The sequence below is a fragment of the Oncorhynchus keta genome, chromosome 13, assembly GCF_023373465.1.
Source record: "Oncorhynchus keta strain PuntledgeMale-10-30-2019 chromosome 13, Oket_V2, whole genome shotgun sequence".
NCBI classification, from domain to species: Eukaryota; Metazoa; Chordata; class Actinopteri; order Salmoniformes; family Salmonidae; genus Oncorhynchus; species Oncorhynchus keta.
In genome coordinates, this window is record NC_068433.1 from 4,644,632 (window position 1) to 4,664,631 (window position 20,000).

The window sequence follows — 20,000 nt, forward strand, 5'->3', positions numbered from 1 at the left end:
CAAACACACACAGAGACACACAAACACACACAGACACACAAACACACACAGACACACAAACACACACAGAGACACACACAGACACACAAACACACACAGAGACACACAAACACACACAGAGACACACAAACACACACAGAGACACACACAGACACACACAAACACACACACAGACACACAAACACACACAGAGACACACAAACACACACAGAGACACACAAACACACACAGAGACACACAAACACACACAGAGACACACAAACACACACAGACACACAAACACACACAGACACACAAACACACACAGACACACAAACACACACAGAGACACACAAACACACACAGAGACACACAAACACACACAGAGACACACAAACACACACAGAGACACACAAAACACACACACGTTCCCCTTCTCACACCAGCTTAAAGTGTTTACTCAATTTAAAAGTCGCGCGTGTGTGTGCGCGTGTGTGTGCGCGTGTGTGTGCGCGTGTGTGTGCGCGTGTGTGTGCGCGTGTGTGTGCGCGTGTGTGTGATCAGTAAACAGGTGCGGTGACAGCCGGCTTGGGCAGCCCTAATCGAGGGGGAGGAGGATGATGATGATGATGAGAGAGAGAGAGAGAGAGAGAGAGAGAGAGAGAGAGAGAGAGAGAGAGAGAGAGAGAGAGAGAGAGAGAGAGAGAGAGAGAGAGAGAGAGAGAGAGAGAGAGAGAGAGAGAGAGAGAGAGAGAGAGAGAACCCTCCTCAGTCTTCTGAAAACCCTGGGATAGTTTTATTTTTCATAATGCCAAAGCCAGAATAACTTTCCAAGAGGTTCCTATCTAGTCTCAATCCTGAATTAAATCTGCGTAAAAAAAAACATCAGAGACAAGTTTTAAATATCACTGTACATCAATGTTCCCAAACCAAATAATACTGAGTTTTAGCTATGACCAATGTACTAATACTAGGGTGTCTATACTAGGACTGGTACCTGTATCTTTATGGTGTCTATAGTAGGGCTGATACCTGTATCTTTATGGTGTCTATACTAGGACTGGTACCTGTATATTTATGGTGTCTATAGTAGGACTGATACCTGTATCTTTATGGTGTCTATACTAGGGATTATACCTGTATCTTTATGGTGTCTATACTAGGGATTATACCTGTATCTTTATGGTGTCTATACAAGGACTGGTACCTGTATCTTTATGGTGTCTATACTAGGGATTATACCTGTATCTTTATGGTGTCTATACTAGGGATTATACCTGTATCTTTATGGTGTCTATACTAGGGCTGATACCTGTATCTTTATGGTGTCTATAGTAGGGCTGATACCTGTATCTTTATGGTGTCTATACTAGGGATGGTACCTGTATCTTTATGGTGTCTATACTAGGGATTATACCTGTATCTTTATGGTGTCTATACTAGGGATGGTACCTGTATCTTTATGGTGTCTATACTAGGGATTATACCTGTATCTTTATGGTGTCTATACTAGGGATTATACCTGTATCTTTATGGTGTCTATACTAGGGATGGTACCTGTATCTTTATGGTGTCTATACTAGGGATTATACCTGTATCTTTATGGTGTCTATACTAGGACTGGTACCTGTATATTTATGGTGTCTATAGTAGGACTGATACCTGTATATTTATGGTGTCTATAGTAGGACTGATACCTGTATATTTATGGTGTCTATACTAGGGCTGATACCTGTATATTTATGGTGCCTGTGTCTTTATGTTGTCTATACAAGGACTGATACCTGTGTCTTTATGGTGTCTATACTAGGACTGATACCTGTATATTTATGGTGTCTATACTAGGGCTGATACCTGTATATTTATGGTGCCTGTGTCTTTATGTTGTCTATACAAGGACTGATACCTGTGTCTTTATGGTGTCTATACTAGGGCTGGTACCTGCATCTTTATGGTGTCTATACTAGGGCTGGTGCCTGTATCTTTATGGTGCCTGTATCTTTATGGTGTCTGTATCTTTATTGTACCTGTATCTTTATGGTGTCTATAGTAGGGCTGATACCTGTATATTTATGGTGTCTATACTAGGGCTGATACCTGTATATTTATGGTGTCTATAGTAGGGATGATACCTGTATATTTATGGTGCCTATACTAGGGCTGATACCTGTATATTTATGGTGTCTATAGTAGGACTGATACCTGTATATTTATGGTGTCTATAGTAGGGCTGATACCTGTATATTTATGGTGTCTATAGTAGGACTTATACCTGTATATTTATGGTGTCTATAGTAGGGCTGATACCTGTATATTTATGGTGTCTATAGTAGGACTGATACCTGTATATTTATGGTGTCTATAGTAGGGCTGATACCTGTATATTTATGGTGTCTATACTAGGGCCTATACCTGTATATTTATGGTGTCTATACTAGGGCTGATACCTGTATATTTATGGTGTCTATACTAGGGCTGATACCTGTATATTTATGGTGTCTATAGTAGGGCTGATACCTGTATATTTATGGTGTCTATACTAGGGCTGGTACCTGCATCTTTATGGTGTCTATACTAGGACTGATACCTGTATATTTATGGTGTCTATAGTAGGGCTGATACCTGTATATTTATGGTGTCTATACTAGGGCTGGTACCTGCATCTTTATGGTGTCTATACTAGGACTGATACCTGTATATTTATGGTGTCTATACTAGGGCTGATACCTGTATATTTATGGCGCAAACGGCGAGGTGTCCTCGTTATGGAAGTATTAATTTGACCCTGTATATCTAAAAAATATAACCATAAACACTGAGTTGTTTAAAGCAAAACTACCAAAACTACTGCTGATGGTGAACAATCTAAATGAAATCTATAATAATCTATAGTAATCTATAGTAATCTATAATAATCTACAGTAATCTACAATAATCTATAGTAATCTATATTAATCTATAGTAATCTATAGTAATCTATAATAATCTATAGTAATCTATAATAATCTATAGTAATCTATAATAATCTACAGTAATCTACAATAATCTATAATAATCTACAGTAATCTATAATAACCTATAGTAATCTATAATAATATATAGTAATCTATAGTAATCTATAATAATATATAGTAATCTATAATAATCTATAGTAATCTATAATAATCTACAGTAATCTATAATAATCTATAGTAATCTACAGTAATCTATAGTAATCTACAGTAATCTATAGTAATCTATAGTAATCTATAGTAATCTATAGTAATCTATAATAATCTACAGTAATCTATAGTAATCTATAATAATCTATAGTAATCTATAATAATCTATAGTAATCTATAGTAATCTATAATAATCTGTAGTAATCTATAATAATCTATAAGAATCTATAGTAATCTATAAGAATCTATAGTAATCTATAGTAATCTATAATAATCTATAGTAATCTATAGTAATCTATAATAATCTACAGTAATCTATAATAATCTACAGTAATCTATAGTAATCTATAATAATCTATAGTAACCTATAATAATCTATAGTAATCTATAATAATCTACAGTAATCTTCAATAATCTATAATAATCTATAGTAATCTATAATAATCTATAATAATCTACAGTAATCTATAATAATCTACAGTAATCTATAGTAATCTATAAGAATCTATAGTAATCTATAATAATCTTTAGTAATCTATAGTAATCTATAATAATCTACAGTAATCTATAATAATCTATAGTAATCTATAATAATCTATAGTAATCTATAGTAATCTATAGTAATCTATAATAATCTATAGTAATCTATAGTAATCTACAGTAATCTATAGTAATCTATAGTAATCTACAGTAATCTATAGTAATCTATAATAATCTATAGTAATCTATAGAAATCTATAGTAATCTATAATAATCTATAGTAATCTATAAGAATCTATAGTAATCTATAATAATCTATAGTAATCTATAAGAATCTATAGTAATCTATAATAATCTTTAGTAATCTATAGTAATCTATAATAATCTACAGTAATCTATAATAATCTATAGTAATCTATAATAATCTATAGTAATCTATAGTAATCTATAATAATCTATAGTAATCTATAGTAATCTACAGTAATCTATAGTAATCTATAGTAATCTACAGTAATCTATAATAATCTATAGTAATCTATAGAAATCTATAGTAATCTATAATAATCTATAGTAATCTATAATAATCTACAGTAATCTATAGTAATCTATAATAATATATAGTAATCTATAGTAATCTATAATAATCTATTGTAATCTATAGTAATCTATAATAATCTATAGTAATCTATAGTAATCTATAATAATCTATAGTAATCTATAGTAATCTATAATAATCTATAGTAATCTATAATAATCTATAATAATCTACAGTAATCTATAATAATATATAGTAATCTACAGTAATCTATAGTAATCTATAATAATCTATAGTAATCTATAATAATCTATAGTAATCTATAGTAATCTATAATAATCTATAGTAAACCTGTTCAGCAGGTTTAGCCACTAGCTTACTTTTATTCTGGTAAAACACCATGTTCAACATCCCATAGATAATAATTACCTAGCAAATCACATCGGTTGTCACTCAACTAATAAAGCCTAATATCACGTGTTGCCATTTTAATATTTTGAATGATGAAGGTGATCAGGAACAGGTCGTCTACTTCTCATTGGTCAGCATGCGAAGCTGAGCTCAGTGCTCAGTTTGACAAAGGCTACGTATATTACCTGGAGTTGTTCAGCATATAAAATGACATGTCTGTCAACGCAGGTACATGTAGTTGGACACTGAAGGAGAGGAGATGCGTCAGCTGTCACCTGTGTTAGGGAACGGTACTTTTAAAATGAACTCGTTAGGTTACAACTATTACTTACTGTGGAAAGTAAGTCATTGTTTTGCCCCAGTAGAGGGCGTACACTACCCCAGAATGACTTGCATACTTAGAACTCACGGAATATTCCGAGTGAAACATTTAGCATACTTAGAACTCACGGAACATTCAGAGTGAAACATTTAGCATACTTAGAACTCACGGAACATTCAGAGTGAAACATTTAGCATACTTAGAACTCACGGAACATTCAGAGTGAAACATTTAGCATACTTAGAACTCACGGAACATTCAGAGTGAAACCTTTAGCATACTTAGAATATTCAGAGTGAAACCTTTAGCATACTTAGAACTCACGGAACATTCAGAGTGAAACCTTTAGCATACTTAGAACTCACAGAATATTCAGAGTGAAACCTTTAGCATACTTAGAACTCACGGAACATTCAGAGTGAAACCTTTAGCATACTTAGAACTTACAGAATATTCAGAGTGAAACCTTTAGCATACTTAGAACTCACGGAACATTCAGAGTGAAACATTTAGCATACTTAGAACTCACAGAATATTCAGAGTGAAACCTTTAGCAACCAAAGGGTTGTCAAGCAGCACTGATGACATCACGGGAGGAGAGCTCAAGACTGAGATCTCTGTCAGATTTCCTAATAGTTGTTTTCAGTTGTTTTAGTAAATTGAACCATGTATTTTGCAATAAAGTTGTCATTATTATTATTATTATCATTATTTGTATTATTACCATCATTATCATTAATAATATTATTAACATTATTATTATTCTTCATATTAGTATTATTAGTATCATCACTATCATTCATATTATTATCATAATTATTAATATTATTTTCATTATCATTAATTTTATCATCGTTATTATGATAATAATGATCATAATGATTATCATTATTATCATTCATATAATTTTTTATCACAGGGATACATTTAAACTCAGTTTTTCACAATTCTTGACATTTAATCCATGTAAAAATTCCCTGTTTTAGGTCAGTTGGGATCACCACTTTATTTTAAGAATGTGAAATGTCAGAATAAAAGTAGAGAGAATGATTTATTTCAGCTTTTATTTCTTTCATCACATTCCCAGTGTTTCAGAAGTTTACACACACTCAATTAGTATTTGGTAGCATTGCCTTTAAATTGTTTAACTTGGATCAAATGTTTTGGGTAGCCTTCCACAAGCTTCCCACAATAAGTTGGGTGCATTTTGGCCCATTCCTCCTGACAGAGCTGATGTAACTGAGTCAGGTCTGTAGGCCTCGTTGCTCGCAAACGCTTTTTCAGTTCTACCCACAAATTTTCTATGGGATTGAGGTCAGGGCTTTGTGATGGCCACTCCAATAGCTTGACTTTGTTGTCCTTAAGCCATTTTGCCACATCTTTGGAAGTATGCTTGGGGTCATTGTCCATTTGGAAGACCCATTCCTTCATGAAGCAATCTATTTTGTGAAGTGCACCAGTCCCTCCTGCAGCAAAGCACCCCCACAACATGATGCTGCCACCCCCGTGCTTCACGGTTGGGATGGTGTTCTTCAGCTTGCAAGCCTCCCCCTTTTTCCTCCAAACATGGTCATTATGATGGTCATTATGGCCAAACAGTTATATTTTTGTTTCATCAGACCAGAGGACATTTCTCCAAAAAGTACAATCTTTGTCCCCATGTGCAGTTGCAAACCGTAGCCTGGCTTTTTTATGCCAGTTTTGGAGCAGTGGCTTCTTCCTCGCTGAGCGGCCTTTCAGGTTATGTCGATATAGGACTCGTTTTACTGTGGATATAGATACTTTTGTACTGGTTTCCTCCAGCATCTTCACAAGTTCATTTGCTGTTGTTCTGGGATTGATTTGCACTTTTCGCACTTCTCCTTCCTGAGCGGTATGACTGCTCTGTGGTCCCATTGTGTTTGTCCTTGCGTACTATTGTTTGTACAGATGAACATGGTACCTTCAGGCATTTGGAAATTGCTCCCAAGGATGAACCAGACTTGTGGGGGCCTACAATGTCTTTTCTGAGGTCTTTGCTGATTTCTTTTGATTTTCCCATGATGTCAAGCAAAGAGGCACTGAGTTTGATGGTAGGCCTTGAAATATATCCACAGGTACACCTCCAATTGACTCAAATGATGTCAATTAGCCTATCAGAAGCTTCTACAGCTTCTAATGGGCTATTTAAAGTTAAACTAGGGGCCATCCCAATGACAACTACACTTCTTAATGGGCTATTTAAAGTTAGCCTAGGGCCCAACCCAATGACAACTACACTACTTAATGGGCTATTTAAAGTTAGCCTAGGGGCCAACCCAATGACAACTACACTACTTAATGGGCTATTTAAAGTTAGCCTAGGGGCCAACTCAATGACGGCTACACTACTTAATGGGCTATTTAAAGTTAGCCTAGGGGCCAACCCAATGACAACTACACTACTTAATGGGCTATTTAAAGTTAGCCTAGGGGCCAACCCAATGACAACTACACTACTTAATGGGCTATTTAAAGTTAGCCTAGGGGCCAACCCAATGACAACTACACTACTTAATGGGCTATTTAAAGTTAGCCTAGGGGCCAACCCAATGACAACTACACTACTTAATGGCCTATTTAAAGTTAGCCTAGGGGCCAACCCAATGACAACTACACTACTTAATGGCCTATTTAAAGTTAGCCTAGGGGCCAACCCAATGACAACTACACTACTTAATGGGCTATTTAAAGTTAGCCTAGGAGCCAACCCAATGACAACTACACTACTTAATGGGCTATTTAAAGTTAGCCTAGGGGCCAACCCAATGACGGCTACACTACTTAATGGGCTATTTAAAGTTAGCCTAGGGGCCAACCCAATGACGGCTACACTACTTAATGGGCTATTTAAAGTTAGCCTAGGGGCCAACCCAATGACGGCTACACTAGTTAATGGGCTATTTAAAGTTAGCCTAGGGGCCAAGCCAATGACGGCTACACTACTTAATGGGCTATTTAAAGTTAGCCTAGGGGCCAACCCAATGACGGCTACACTACTTAATGGGCTATTTAAAGTTAGCCTAGGGACCAACCCAATGACGGCTACACTACTTAATGGGCTATTTAAAGTTAGCCTAGGGGCCAACCCAATGACAACTACACTACTTAATGGGCTATTTAAAGTTAGCCTAGGGGCCAACCCAATGACAACTACACTACTTAATGGGCTATTTAAAGTTAGCCTAGGGGCCAACCCAATGACGGCTACACTACTTAATGGGCTATTTAAAGTTAGCCTAGGGGCCAACCCAATGACGGCTACACTACTTAATGGGCTATTTAAAGTTAGCCTAGGGACCAACCCAATGACGGCTACACTACTTAATGGGCTATTTAAAGTTAGCCTAGGGGCCAACCCAATGACAATGGGCTATTTAAAGTTAGCCTAGGGGCCAACCCAATGACAATGGGCTATTTAAAGTTAGCCTAGGGGCCAACCCAATGACAATGGGCTATTTAAAGTTAGCCTAGGGACCAACTCAATGACGGCTAGACACTAAGAATGTGTCGGTAAGTGTCTCAAATGACAGCCTGGTCCCTTACAGCTTCTTCTGGACATGGCCTCTTTTATATATATATATATCACATGACCTCTGATGTCGTTCTAGGAAAAGATCTGTGGACTTTTTAAACTTAATGTTTAATTTATTACATAATAATTAACTTAGTAGTCACTTTAAACAGCAACATTGTGTCTAAAAAACAGAGTCTGGTATTTAAAAGAAACATTTTGTTGGTTGTTGCTGATATAGGATGGCTGAAATAACATTGAAATAACATTGAAGAATGGCTACGGTGCATAAAGATGGAGGAATTCAAATATGACGTTATTGTTTTTAAAATTTATTAAACTACGGTGCTCAATATGGTTCAATATGGCTCAATATGGCTCAATATGGCTCAATATGGTTCAATATGGCTCAATGTGACCCAATATGGTTCAATATGGCTCAATATGGTTCAATATGGTTCAATATGGCTCAATATGGCTCAATATGACTCAATATGGTTCAATATGACTCAATATGGTTCAATATGGCTCAATGTGACTCAATATGGTTCAATATGGCTCAATATGGCTCAATATGGCGCAATATGGCTCAATATGGTTCAATATGGCTCAATGTGACTCAATATGGCTCAATATGGTTCAATATGGCTCAATATGGCTCAATATGGTTCAATATGACGCAATGTGACTCAATATGGCTCAATATGACTCAATATGACTCAATATGGTTCAATATGGCTCAATATGGTGCAATGTTGTTCAATATGGTTCAATATGGCTCAATATGGTGCAATGTTGTTCAATATGGTTCAATCTGGTTCAATGTGTTTCAATGTGACAATAAATCAGCACAAATCAACCTTTGTTGTGTGGCTTTTTGTAAAACGCTGCCGTCTTGGAAACCGAATTGGGATCATGTCTACTCTGCGATTGACGTCACGACCTAAGAGTAATGCAGACCAATGTACAATACAACAACCCACTTAGCCAACAAGGCATTTGTTGTAAGTACAACGGGGGGGGGTACCATCTTATGCACCTCCTGAATCCTCTTGTCGACTCGCAGATCTACTTCCATTTCACTGGTTACTCATCCCTCTCTCCTCTTCTCTCCTCTATTATTTCAGGAAGAGGCCATACCAGAGTTGGAGATAGATGTGGATGAGCTGCTGGACATGCCTAGCGATGACGACCGAGGAGCCAGAGTTAAAGATCTGCTGATAGACTGTTACAAACCTACTGAGGTACGTCAGGCCTTTCTGCAATAATATATTCCTCATGCTGCTGTTGAACTGGGGGGGGGGGGGTTATGTATTTTAGGGTTTTGAACCCCAGGAAGAGTAGCTGCTCCCTAGCTAATGGGGATCCTAATCAACAAAACATTCTCCCTACCTTAGCCAGGGCCACACACAACCCCTAGCACCTATCCCCTAGACACTTGTCCTTGAGCTGATTCTAATATTTACCTGGTTTATAAAATGAATCAAGTTAGTTACAACTGTGGTTGGAGTTAAAACCTACAGGAGGGTCTCTCTCCAGGAACAGGGTTGGAGTTAAAACCTCCAGGAGGGTCTCTCTCCAGGAACAGGGTTGGAGTTAAAACCTACAGGAGGGTATCTCTCCAGGAACAGGGTTGGAGTTAAAACCTACAGGAGGGTCTCTCTCCAGGAACAGGGTTGGAGTTAAAACCTCCAGGAGGGTCTCTCTCCAGGAACAGGGTTGGAGTTAAAACCTACAGGAGGGTATCTCTCCAGGAACAGGGTTGGAGTTAAAACCTACAGGAGGGTCTCTCTCCAGGAACAGGGTTGGAGTTAAAACCTACAGGAGGGTCTCTCTCCAGGAACAGGGTTGGAGTTAAAACCTACAGGAGGGTCTCTCTCCAGGAATAGGGTTGGAGTTAAAACCTCCAGGAGGGTCTCTCTCCAGGAGGGTCTCTCTCCAGGAACAGGGTTGGAGAGCCCTGCCCTAGAGACAATTGTTTCTAACGGTGTGTTTTGACCCTCTTCTCTCCCTGTAGGTGGTTGTTTCTAACGGTGTGTTTTGTCCCTCTTCTCTCCCTGTAGGACTTTGTGTCTGATCTGCTGGATAAGATTCGTGGCATGCAGAAACTCACCACCCCCCAGAAGAAATAACCTCACCCCTTTCTCCTCCTTCAGCCCAAATGGCCTTCCCCCACCCTCAACCTCACCCAACTGAAGAAATAGGAGCATTGCCTCCTCAGAGATGGCGGGAGGAGGAGGAGAAGAGAGTGGAGTAGAGGGACGAAGATAAAGAGAATAGAGGGTGGAAGAGGAGGAGAGAAGATTGAAGCAGCCAATCAGATCTAAGCAGGGCTCATGATGTCCTATCCTGTGGTTTTATTTTAATGTTTTATTTAGTTGAATCTTATTTTTAGTTTTTTTTAAAAGGGGTTTGTATAGTTGTTAAATGATCAATGGATCTGTGCTATTTCTCATGTTAATGTGATGCCAGTGAACAGAGCATACTATAATGTGGCTGTACGTTTAGTAGTGGTGAGTTTTAGTCCCAAATGGTAACTTATCTTTTGTAGTCCACTACTTCTAACCAGGGCTCTGGTTGTGGACTAGGTGATAGGGAGCCATTTTGGCTCTGGTTGTGGACTAGGTGATAGGGAGCCATTTTGGCTCTGGTTGTGGACTAGGTGATTGGGAGCCATTTTGGCTCTGGTTGTGGACTAGGTGATTGGGAGCCATTTTGGCTCTGGTTGTGGACTAGGTGATTGGGAGCCATTTTGGCTCTGGTTGTGGACTAGTTGATAGGGAGCCATTTTGGCTCTGGTTGGGGACTAGGTGATAGGGAGCCATTTTGGCTCTGGTTGTGGACTAGGTGATTAGGAGCCATTTTGGGACGTAACCTTTCAAGTTTTAGGACTGACTCCTGTGTATAATACATTTAAATGTCAGTCATTTATCCGATGCTCTTATCCAGAGCGACTTATAGGAGCGATTAGGGTTTAAGTGCCTTGCTCAAGGGCACATCGGCAGATTTTTTTTCACCTAGTCGGATCGGGGATACAAACCAACAGCCTTTCTGTTATTGGTCCAATGCTCTTAACCAATAGGATACCTGCTGCCCTATACGCAGCTCCGTGTGTGTTTAACGTGTGTGTGGTCTGGAACACACACACACACACACACACACACACACACACACACACACACACACACCGGGGGACTTGAACAAAGTGGCCTTGTTTCTTTCTAGCTCTATATTTCTCTGTCTTCTTCTTCTTCTTCTTCTTCTCTAAAACAGTTTATTTTCTCTCACATAGTGTGCAGTCTAAGGGCTATTTTCAGTGAGGAGAGTTTTCAGTAGAGCAGTAAACCAATGAGGGGTGAGATGGGAGGAGGGAGTGAAGGCAGGGCAAGCAAAGTGAGGGGGGGGGCACTGTAGTTGGAAAACTATGGCTGTCTGGATGCTTTTATCCAAATAGCAACACACACACACACACACACACACACACACACACACACACACACACAGGAAACAGCAGTAACACAGTCACAGACCACAGCTGCTGCTCCTTCATGCTCACATGTTAATAGTGGCTCTCTCTCACACACACACACACACACACACACACACACACACACACACACACACACACACACACACACACACACACACACACACACACACACACACACAGGAAACAGCAGTAACACAGTCACAGACCACAGCTGCTGCTCCTTCATGCTCACATGTTAATAGTGGCTCTCTCTCCAACACACACACACACACACACACACACACACACACACACACACACATGGGAAGGGGGGGGGTGAAAAACCTAATCATCGAGAGATAAATTGAGCGACATGGAGAGAGAGAATCAGAGGTCTTACCCTTCCTGGCTCACAAGGCCTCAGTGTTGCTTATCAGCTCTCTTATCTGTCCTCACACACACACACATCTCTCTATTTGGCCCTCACTCCTTCCTTCTTCTCTCTCCTTCCTTCTTCTCTCTCCTTCCTTCTTCTCTCTCCTTCCTTCTTCTCTCTCCTTCCTTCTTCTCTCTCCTTCCGTTCTACTTCCAACAATCATCTACACCGATGACACCTTCCCTTCCTCCATCTCTCTTTTTAAAAATATTTGATTTTATTTTAATTAGGGCTCTATTCAATCCGCATCGTGGAAGTGCAGCTTTACGGCGTGTCTGAAAGGTGACGTTTCCGTGGAGACCTCATTCACCGGTAAAACCTGTATATGTCGAGTCAAGTCGGAAATGACCTTGACATTTCTATCACGGCGTTTTAAGGTTTTTTTTCCAGATCGAATAAAAAGCCGACGTTGCCTTTTTGGCCTTTATTTATGTTACAAACCAAATAGAACGAGACTTTAATTTTTAATGGAACAATGTGTTTGTTGTTGTTAATGTTTCTCCTCTTGTTAAAAAGGAGATCCTATTGTTGTTTAGAAAATAGGTCATGTAGAGGTCACCTAGAGGTCATTTATATCTCTACACTGCATTCTTGAGATGCACATATCTATTCTAGGTCAATTTTTACTGTGTTTATTATTATTGTTATTATTATTATTAAGCGTGTGTGTGTCCCAAATGGCATCCTATTCCCTATATAGTGAACTACTTTAGACCAGAGCACTATGTGGGCCCTGTGATAAGACTGCCGTCCTTTCCAGGGTGTACTTGTACATCCGCCTCACAGGACATGAAACAGGCTCATATGTTCTGACTCTGACATGGCGACTTACTTACCCATAAGTCTGTGGTCTAACGTAGTGCAGTGTGTAGGGGAATAAAGAAGCTATTGGAGACGTAGCCCTGATAGACTGTTTGTTGGGTGTGTCGGACTTATTTTACTGTATGACAACTTGCAAAAAAAACCTGCAAAAAAATACAAAAAAAAAAAAGATATTTTATTGATTAAAATAAATGCTGTTTTAGAAGTGATGTGTTTCTGGAGGAAAAGATGAACAAACTGAAAGACAAAAATGTAGCAATATCAACAGGGTCTTGTTATTTACCAATTTTGTTACACTTTTATGCAACTTTAATAAAAATATGTTGAAACGAATTGTGTGTGTGTGTGTGTGTGTGTGTGTGTGTGTGTGTGTGTGTGTGTGTGTGTCATTGGTAACGTAACATGTATCACTGACATTGGAAATGGTTTTGTCGCCACCTGCAGGGCATCTGTGGTATAATTATATCGTAAATAGAGCGCGCCAACAAAGACTTCATAACTAAACCCAAGATAGACTACAGCCTTTTTCCAATGGCAGGAAATGAATCAGTGGGCAGAACGAGGAAGGAGGAGGGCGGAGCCTAGAGGTCATCTGCATATTTCCGTTAGTGAACTCCTGCTATGTAAAGTGCGAATGCGCAAGAACTAATTTCGCATGACACTCCTTCTAAACAACACATTAAAAAAAACTACGTTGGTGATACAGTCTACAAAACGCAGTCCACTATGTTTATTAAAGATTCTAGTTTTGTAAACTATATGGACATCAAATGTTTTATCAATGAGAAAATTATCAGAACTTCATCAAAATCCATCTTCTCCCAGTGTCGGCCACTGGGCTTCCTCTCATCACCATATTTGATAGTGAGTGGAAAACGCCAACCGGATGCTTCACGTTTATACATCTGGTGAAATATCTGGCTCGTTGTTCTATCTGTGAAGTCCTAAAACCCGGAAAATGAGTTCGTTTCGTCATCCATATGGGGAAAGAATAGCGTTTCGGAACAAACACTGAAAATAAAGGTCTGAGGTTTTAACACAGGATACGGAGACTGCTATTATTATATACGTTCGGTTCTATAAAATAATAGCAGTCAGTTAACATGAACTGTATGAATTATGACGCCTTTATGTGCTTTTTTTAAACATTTACATAAATTCTTCAAAATTGATAAAAAGTGACTTTAGCTGACAAAATCTATCAGATCTCCTCAACCTGTTTACCACAGACCTTATTTTCGACGTTTGTCCTAAAACCACACGCAAAAAAACGCCATTCATTTTCCCCATAGGAAAAAAACTAATAAATTGGACCAACTGTGGACATTTTTTCCCCTCAAGGTCAAATGCTATTTTTTTCTTTCTAGGGGCTTTAGGGTTAAGGTTAGAAACAGTGTTGTGGTAAGGATTAGGGTTAGGAGCTAGGGTTAGTTTTAGGGTAAGGTTTAGGAAAATAGGATTTTTAATGGGACTGAATTGTGTGTCCCCACAAAGTTAATTGTACAAGACTGTGTGTATTTGTATCCCAAAATAGCTTGGTTTTTCCTATGACAAATTCCGCTGCAAATGTCAATACAGAAGAATCGAATGGAATCAGCCAATAGCGGGATCCTCCCCCTCAGCTCTCTCGATCGCATCGAGGTCAAATCTTCAGATAAAAAAAAATAAAAAATACAATAATAATTTCACATCTATATTTATAACCATATCCTATTTGTTATCATGTATATGCATAAATATACACAAATCCTCGAAAGCAAATGAGTTGACGTTTAAAGTGACGTTTAGGGGATTATATTATCTGGCCTGGGTTATCCCGGTAAGGAGGAGTTTATTTGGGGTGAAAAGTGATTGTACTCGTTTCGTTTTGGAATCGAGCTGCGTGCATCAGGTGCCTCCGTTCGAAGCCCACGGTGAATTCAGCTCGAAAATAAAGCAACAGCCCAGACTAGGATAAAGCACGTGGACGAATTAGTAGGATTATATCACATGCGAAAGTGATCGCTTTTGATAAAAAAAAACTATTTTATCTGCCTTCTCAATGACAACCGGTTTAAAAATGTGGACATTTTATTTGAAGGAAAAGAGGTGTATGTTTCCGGGCGATTCACTCTGCTGCCTTGTTGACAACGTGACTCGAATGGCGCAGATTACTGTTCCATTTGGACGGGGCTCCTCCCTCACCGCGTTTCCCTGGTCACGTCACAGGCCATAGACCGGTGCACCGGGGTTCAGACGAATAGAACTCCCCAGTAGTTGAATATCCGCTGCTCAAATAAACCAGTATTATGAACCGAGGGGCTGTTGGCCACTGATTGGTTAGGTCAGTACAGTAATATCTCACAGGACGGTTTCTATTGGCTAGGCATGTATTAAAACTCTGCGTTGATTGGCTAGACAGTAGAATTGTAGGATCCGGTGTAACGGACGTGAAACGGATAGCTTATAGTTACCGGTGCGCGCTAAATAGCGTTTCAATCGGTTACGTCACTTGCTCTGAGACCTTGAAGTAGTGGTTCCCCCTTTGCTCTGCAAGAGCCGCGGCTTTTGTGGAGCGATGGGTAACGATGCTTCGTGGGTGACTGTTGTTGATGTGTGCAGAAGGTCCCTGGTTCGCGCCCGGTTATGGGGCGAGGGGACGGTTTAAAATTATACTTGTTACACCGGCAAGTGTCAGTAGAACTGTACTACAGCTAAAAGGAAGTAGCCTAGTTTGAATATTGTAATAATAGAAGTGTCATTTACAGTATTAGAGTATAGCTCACGTACAAACCATCAACGGTAAGTAGGATATTCTAGTTTTTAAACTGCATTCCCCACATTTAGCTATCCTTTATTATTGGGTTTGCAGTCTAGTTGATCATCCGACGGTCATCCCTCCGTCTCTTCTCATAATACATCCTATAAATCAGCGTCTGAAACAAGCCACTATAACCCCGTCAATACCATGTCATATTTGAATGGCACGTTGTACCATTGCTGTGAATGTCTCGGAAACATTTTGGGCTACAATCTAACTTCACTTCATATGCGTGTTGATGACACTCCGTTAGACAATGTAACAACTACCGTCTTTTCCTGCGGTATGTTCTCCGGTTAGACGACATCGGTGAAGTCCTATGGGAGATCTCGAGGTGGAAGGACCACAACGTGTAGTGTAGTCGTTTCACTGACCCCTGCGCCACCGGTCCACGTCGAGCCTATTGTTGCTGTTTTTGTATTTCTATATTTCTATGCAAAAAGTCCGAGAAGACGTTGATCTTGATTGGAATACTCTTTGTTATGAGTGATTTTGTTGTCCACTGAATTCTTTATTTTAGTGTGTAATTATTATTTATTTATTTTAGGGTGTAATTATTATTTATTTATTTTAGGGTGTAATTATTATTTCTTTATTTTAGGGTGTAATTATTATTTATTTATTTTAGGGTGTAATTATTATTTATTTATTTTAGGGTGTAATTATTATTTATTTATTTTAGGGTGTAATTATTATTTATGGGCCTAGATGAATACGTTATGTTATAATATAAATAGGCTGCTAAATACTAAGCTACTATATTTCTACATTATTTAGGCTATAAATATGTTATAGTGGTTAACAACATAGTAACCTAGTTAGAGTAGTAGTACCTAGTTATAGTAGTAGTACCTAGTTATAGTAGTAGTACCTAGTTATTATTTTGTTTCTCTCTCTCTCTCTTTCTCCCCCTCTCTCTGGCTCTCTCTTTCTCTCTCCCCCCTCTCTCTCTGTCTCTCTCTTTCTCCCCCCCTCTCTCTGTCTGTCTCTCTATCCCCCCTCTGTCTATCTCTTTCTCCCCCCTCTCTCTGTCTGTCTCTCTCTTCCCCCCTCTCTCTGTCTCTCTCTTTCTCCCCCCTCTCTGTCTGTCTCTCTTTCTCCCCCCTCTCTCTGTCTCTCTCTTTCTCTCTCCCCCTCTCTCTCTGTCTCTCTCTTTCTCCCCCCCTCTCTCTGTCTGTCTCTCTCTTCCCCCCCTCTCTCTCTGTCTCTCTCTTTCTCCCCCCCTCTCTCTCTCTGTCTCTCTCTCTGTCTCTCTCTCTGTCTCTTTCTCTCTCTCTTGACATGGGGAACCTATGTTAACATTACCAAAGCAAGTGAAATAGATAATAAACAAAAGTGAAATATACAATAAAATGAACAGTAAACACATTACACTCACAGAAGTTCCAAAATAATAAAGATATTTCAGATGTCATATTATGTCTCTATACAGTGTTGTAACAATGTACAAATAGTTTAAGTACAAAGGGAAAATAAATAAGCATAAATATGGGTTGTATTTACAATGGTGTTTGTTCTTCACTGGTTGACCTTTTCTCGTGGCAACAGGTCACAAATCTTGCTGCTGTGATGTCACACTGTGGAATTTCACACAGTAGATATGGGAGTTTATCAAAATTGGGTTTGTTTTCTAATTCTTTGTGGATCTGTGTAATCTGAGGGAAATATGTGTCTCTACTATGGTCATACATTTGGCAGGAGGTTAGGAAGTGCAGCTCAGTTTCCACCTCATTTTGTGGGCAGTGAGCACATAGCCTGTCTTCTCTTGAGAGCCATGTCTGTCTACGGCGGCCTTTCTCAATAGCAAGGCTATGCTCACTGAGGCTGAACATGGTCAAAGCTTTCCTTAAGTTTGGGTCAATCACAGTGGTCAGGTATTGTGACACTGTGTACTCTCTGTTTAGGTTGGGTCTAAGTCTCTCTCTCTCTCTGTCAGTGATGCCAGCCCAGCCCTCAGTCAATGAACCAAAGGAAGAGATGGAGGGAGACAGTGAACTACCAGAAGCCAATGGAGAGATGGGGGAAAAGAGGGAGAGAGAGGGAGGAGAGGGGGAGGAGGAGACCATGGATGAGAGCACGGAGGAGAGGGAGAGCGACTTGGAGGAGGAGAGTTCAGGTAAGTTGCATGATGAAAGAAGCCAGTTTTCATTTTTTTTCACTCTTTCTTTAATGCACAAAACGGCGGCCTTTCTCAATAGCAAGGCTATGCTCACTAAGTCTGTACACAGTCAAAGCTTTCCTTAATTTTGGGTCAGTCACAGTGGTCAGGTATTCTGTCACTGTGTACTCTCTGTTTAGGGCCAAATAGCATTCTAGTTTGCTCAGTTTTTTTGTTCATTCTTTCTAATGTGTCAAGTAATTGTCTTTGTCTTCTCATGATTTGATTGGGTCTTATCGTGCTGCTGTCCTGGGGCTCTGTGGGGTTTGTTTGTGTTTGGGAACTGAGCTCCAGGACCAGCTTGCTTAGGGGGCTCTTCTCCAGGTTAATCTCTCTGTAGGTGATGGCTTTGTTATGGAAGGTTTGTGAATCGCTTCCATTTAGGTGGTTGTAGAATTTAATGGCTCTTTTCTGGATTTTGATAATTAGTGGGTATCGGCCTAATTCTGCTCTGCATGCATTATTGGTGTTTTACGTTGTACACGGAGGATATTTTTGCAGAATTCTGCGTGCAGAGTCTCAATTTGGTGTTTGTCCCATTTTGTGAAGTCTTGGTTGGTGAGCGGACCCCAGACCTCACAACCATAAAGGGCAATGGGCTCTATGACTGATTCAAGTATTTTTAGCCAAATCCTAATTGGTATGTTGAAATTTATGTTTCTTTTGATGGCATAGAATGCCCTTCTTGCCTTGTCTCTCAGATCGTTCACAGCTTTGTGGAAGTTACCTGTGGCGCTGATGTTTAGGCCAAGGTATGTATAGTTTTTTGTGTGCTCTAGGGCAACAGTGTCGAGATGGAATTTGTATTTGTGGTCCTGGTGACTCGACCTTTTTATATATAGAGAAAGAGAGAGTGATATAGTGAGAGAGAGAGAGAGAGTGATATAGAGAAAGAGAGAGTGATATAGTGAGAGAGAGAGAGAGAGTGATATAGAGAAAGAGAGAGTGATATAGAGAAAGAGAGAGTGATATAGTGAGGGAGGGAGGGAGGGAGGGAGGAGGGAGGGAGGGAGGGAGGGAGGGAGGGAGGGGGAGGAGGGACCTTTTTGGAACACCATTATTTTGGTCTTACTGAGGAGGGCCCAGGTCTGACAGAATCTGTGCATAAGATCTAGGTGCTGCTGTAGGCCCTCCTTGGTTGGTGACAGAAGCACCAGATCATCAGCAAACAGCAGACATTTGACTTCGGATTCTAGCAGGGGAGGCCGGGTGCTGCAGACTTTTCTAGTGCCCGCGCCAATTCGTTGATATATATGTTGAAGAGGGTGGGGCTTAAGCTGCATCCCTGTCTAACCCCACGACCCTGTGTGAAGAAATGTGTGTGTTTTTGCCCATTTTAACCGCACACTTGTTGTTTGTGTACATGGATTTTATAATGTTGTATGTTTTACCCCCAACACCACTTTCCATCAGTTTGTATAGCAGACCCTCATGCCAGATTGAGTCGAAGGCTTTTTGAAATCAACAAAGCATGAGAAGACTTTGCCTTTGTTTTGGTTTGTTTGGTTGTCAATTAGGGTGTGCAGGGTGAATACATGGTCTGTTGTACGGTAATTTGGTAAAAAGCCAATTTGACATTTGCTCAGTACATTGTTTTCATTGAGGAAATGTACGAGTCTGCTGTTAATAATAATGCAGAGGATTTTCCCAAGGTTACTGTTGACACATATTCCACGGTAGTTATTGGGGTCAAATTTGTCTCCACTTTTGTGGATTGGGGTGATCAGTCCTTGGTTCCAAATATTGGGGAAGATGCCAGAGCTAAGTATGATGTTAAAGAGTTTAAGTTTAGCCAATTGGAATTTGTTGGCTGTATATTTGATAATTTCATTGAGGATACCATCGACACCACAGGCCTTTTTGGGTTGAAGGGTTTTTATTTTGTCCTGTAACTC

General features: G+C 39.5%; 1 protein-coding gene across 3 annotated transcripts in view; it reads left to right on the forward strand.

Annotated features, from left to right (window-relative positions):
- The window catches only part of LOC118381745 (protein phosphatase 1 regulatory subunit 14B-like), a 48,326-nt gene extending 34,846 nt beyond the window's left edge, over positions 1-13,480 (forward strand). The window contains exons 2-4 of one of the 3 annotated variants that reach the window (XR_008062229.1): positions 9,548-9,664; positions 10,484-11,082; positions 11,120-13,480. Coding sequence is in view for 1 of the 3 variants with exons in the window: in XM_052459126.1 (XP_052315086.1) it covers positions 9,548-9,664; positions 10,484-10,552 (186 nt within the window). In the remaining 2 variants the exon portion in view is untranslated. Of the gene's footprint in view, positions 1-9,547; positions 9,665-10,483 lie in introns of all 3 variants that reach the window. The other 2 variants (XR_008062230.1, XM_052459126.1) reach the window with 2 other exon arrangements.
- The last annotated feature ends 6,520 nt before the right edge of the window (positions 13,481-20,000 follow it).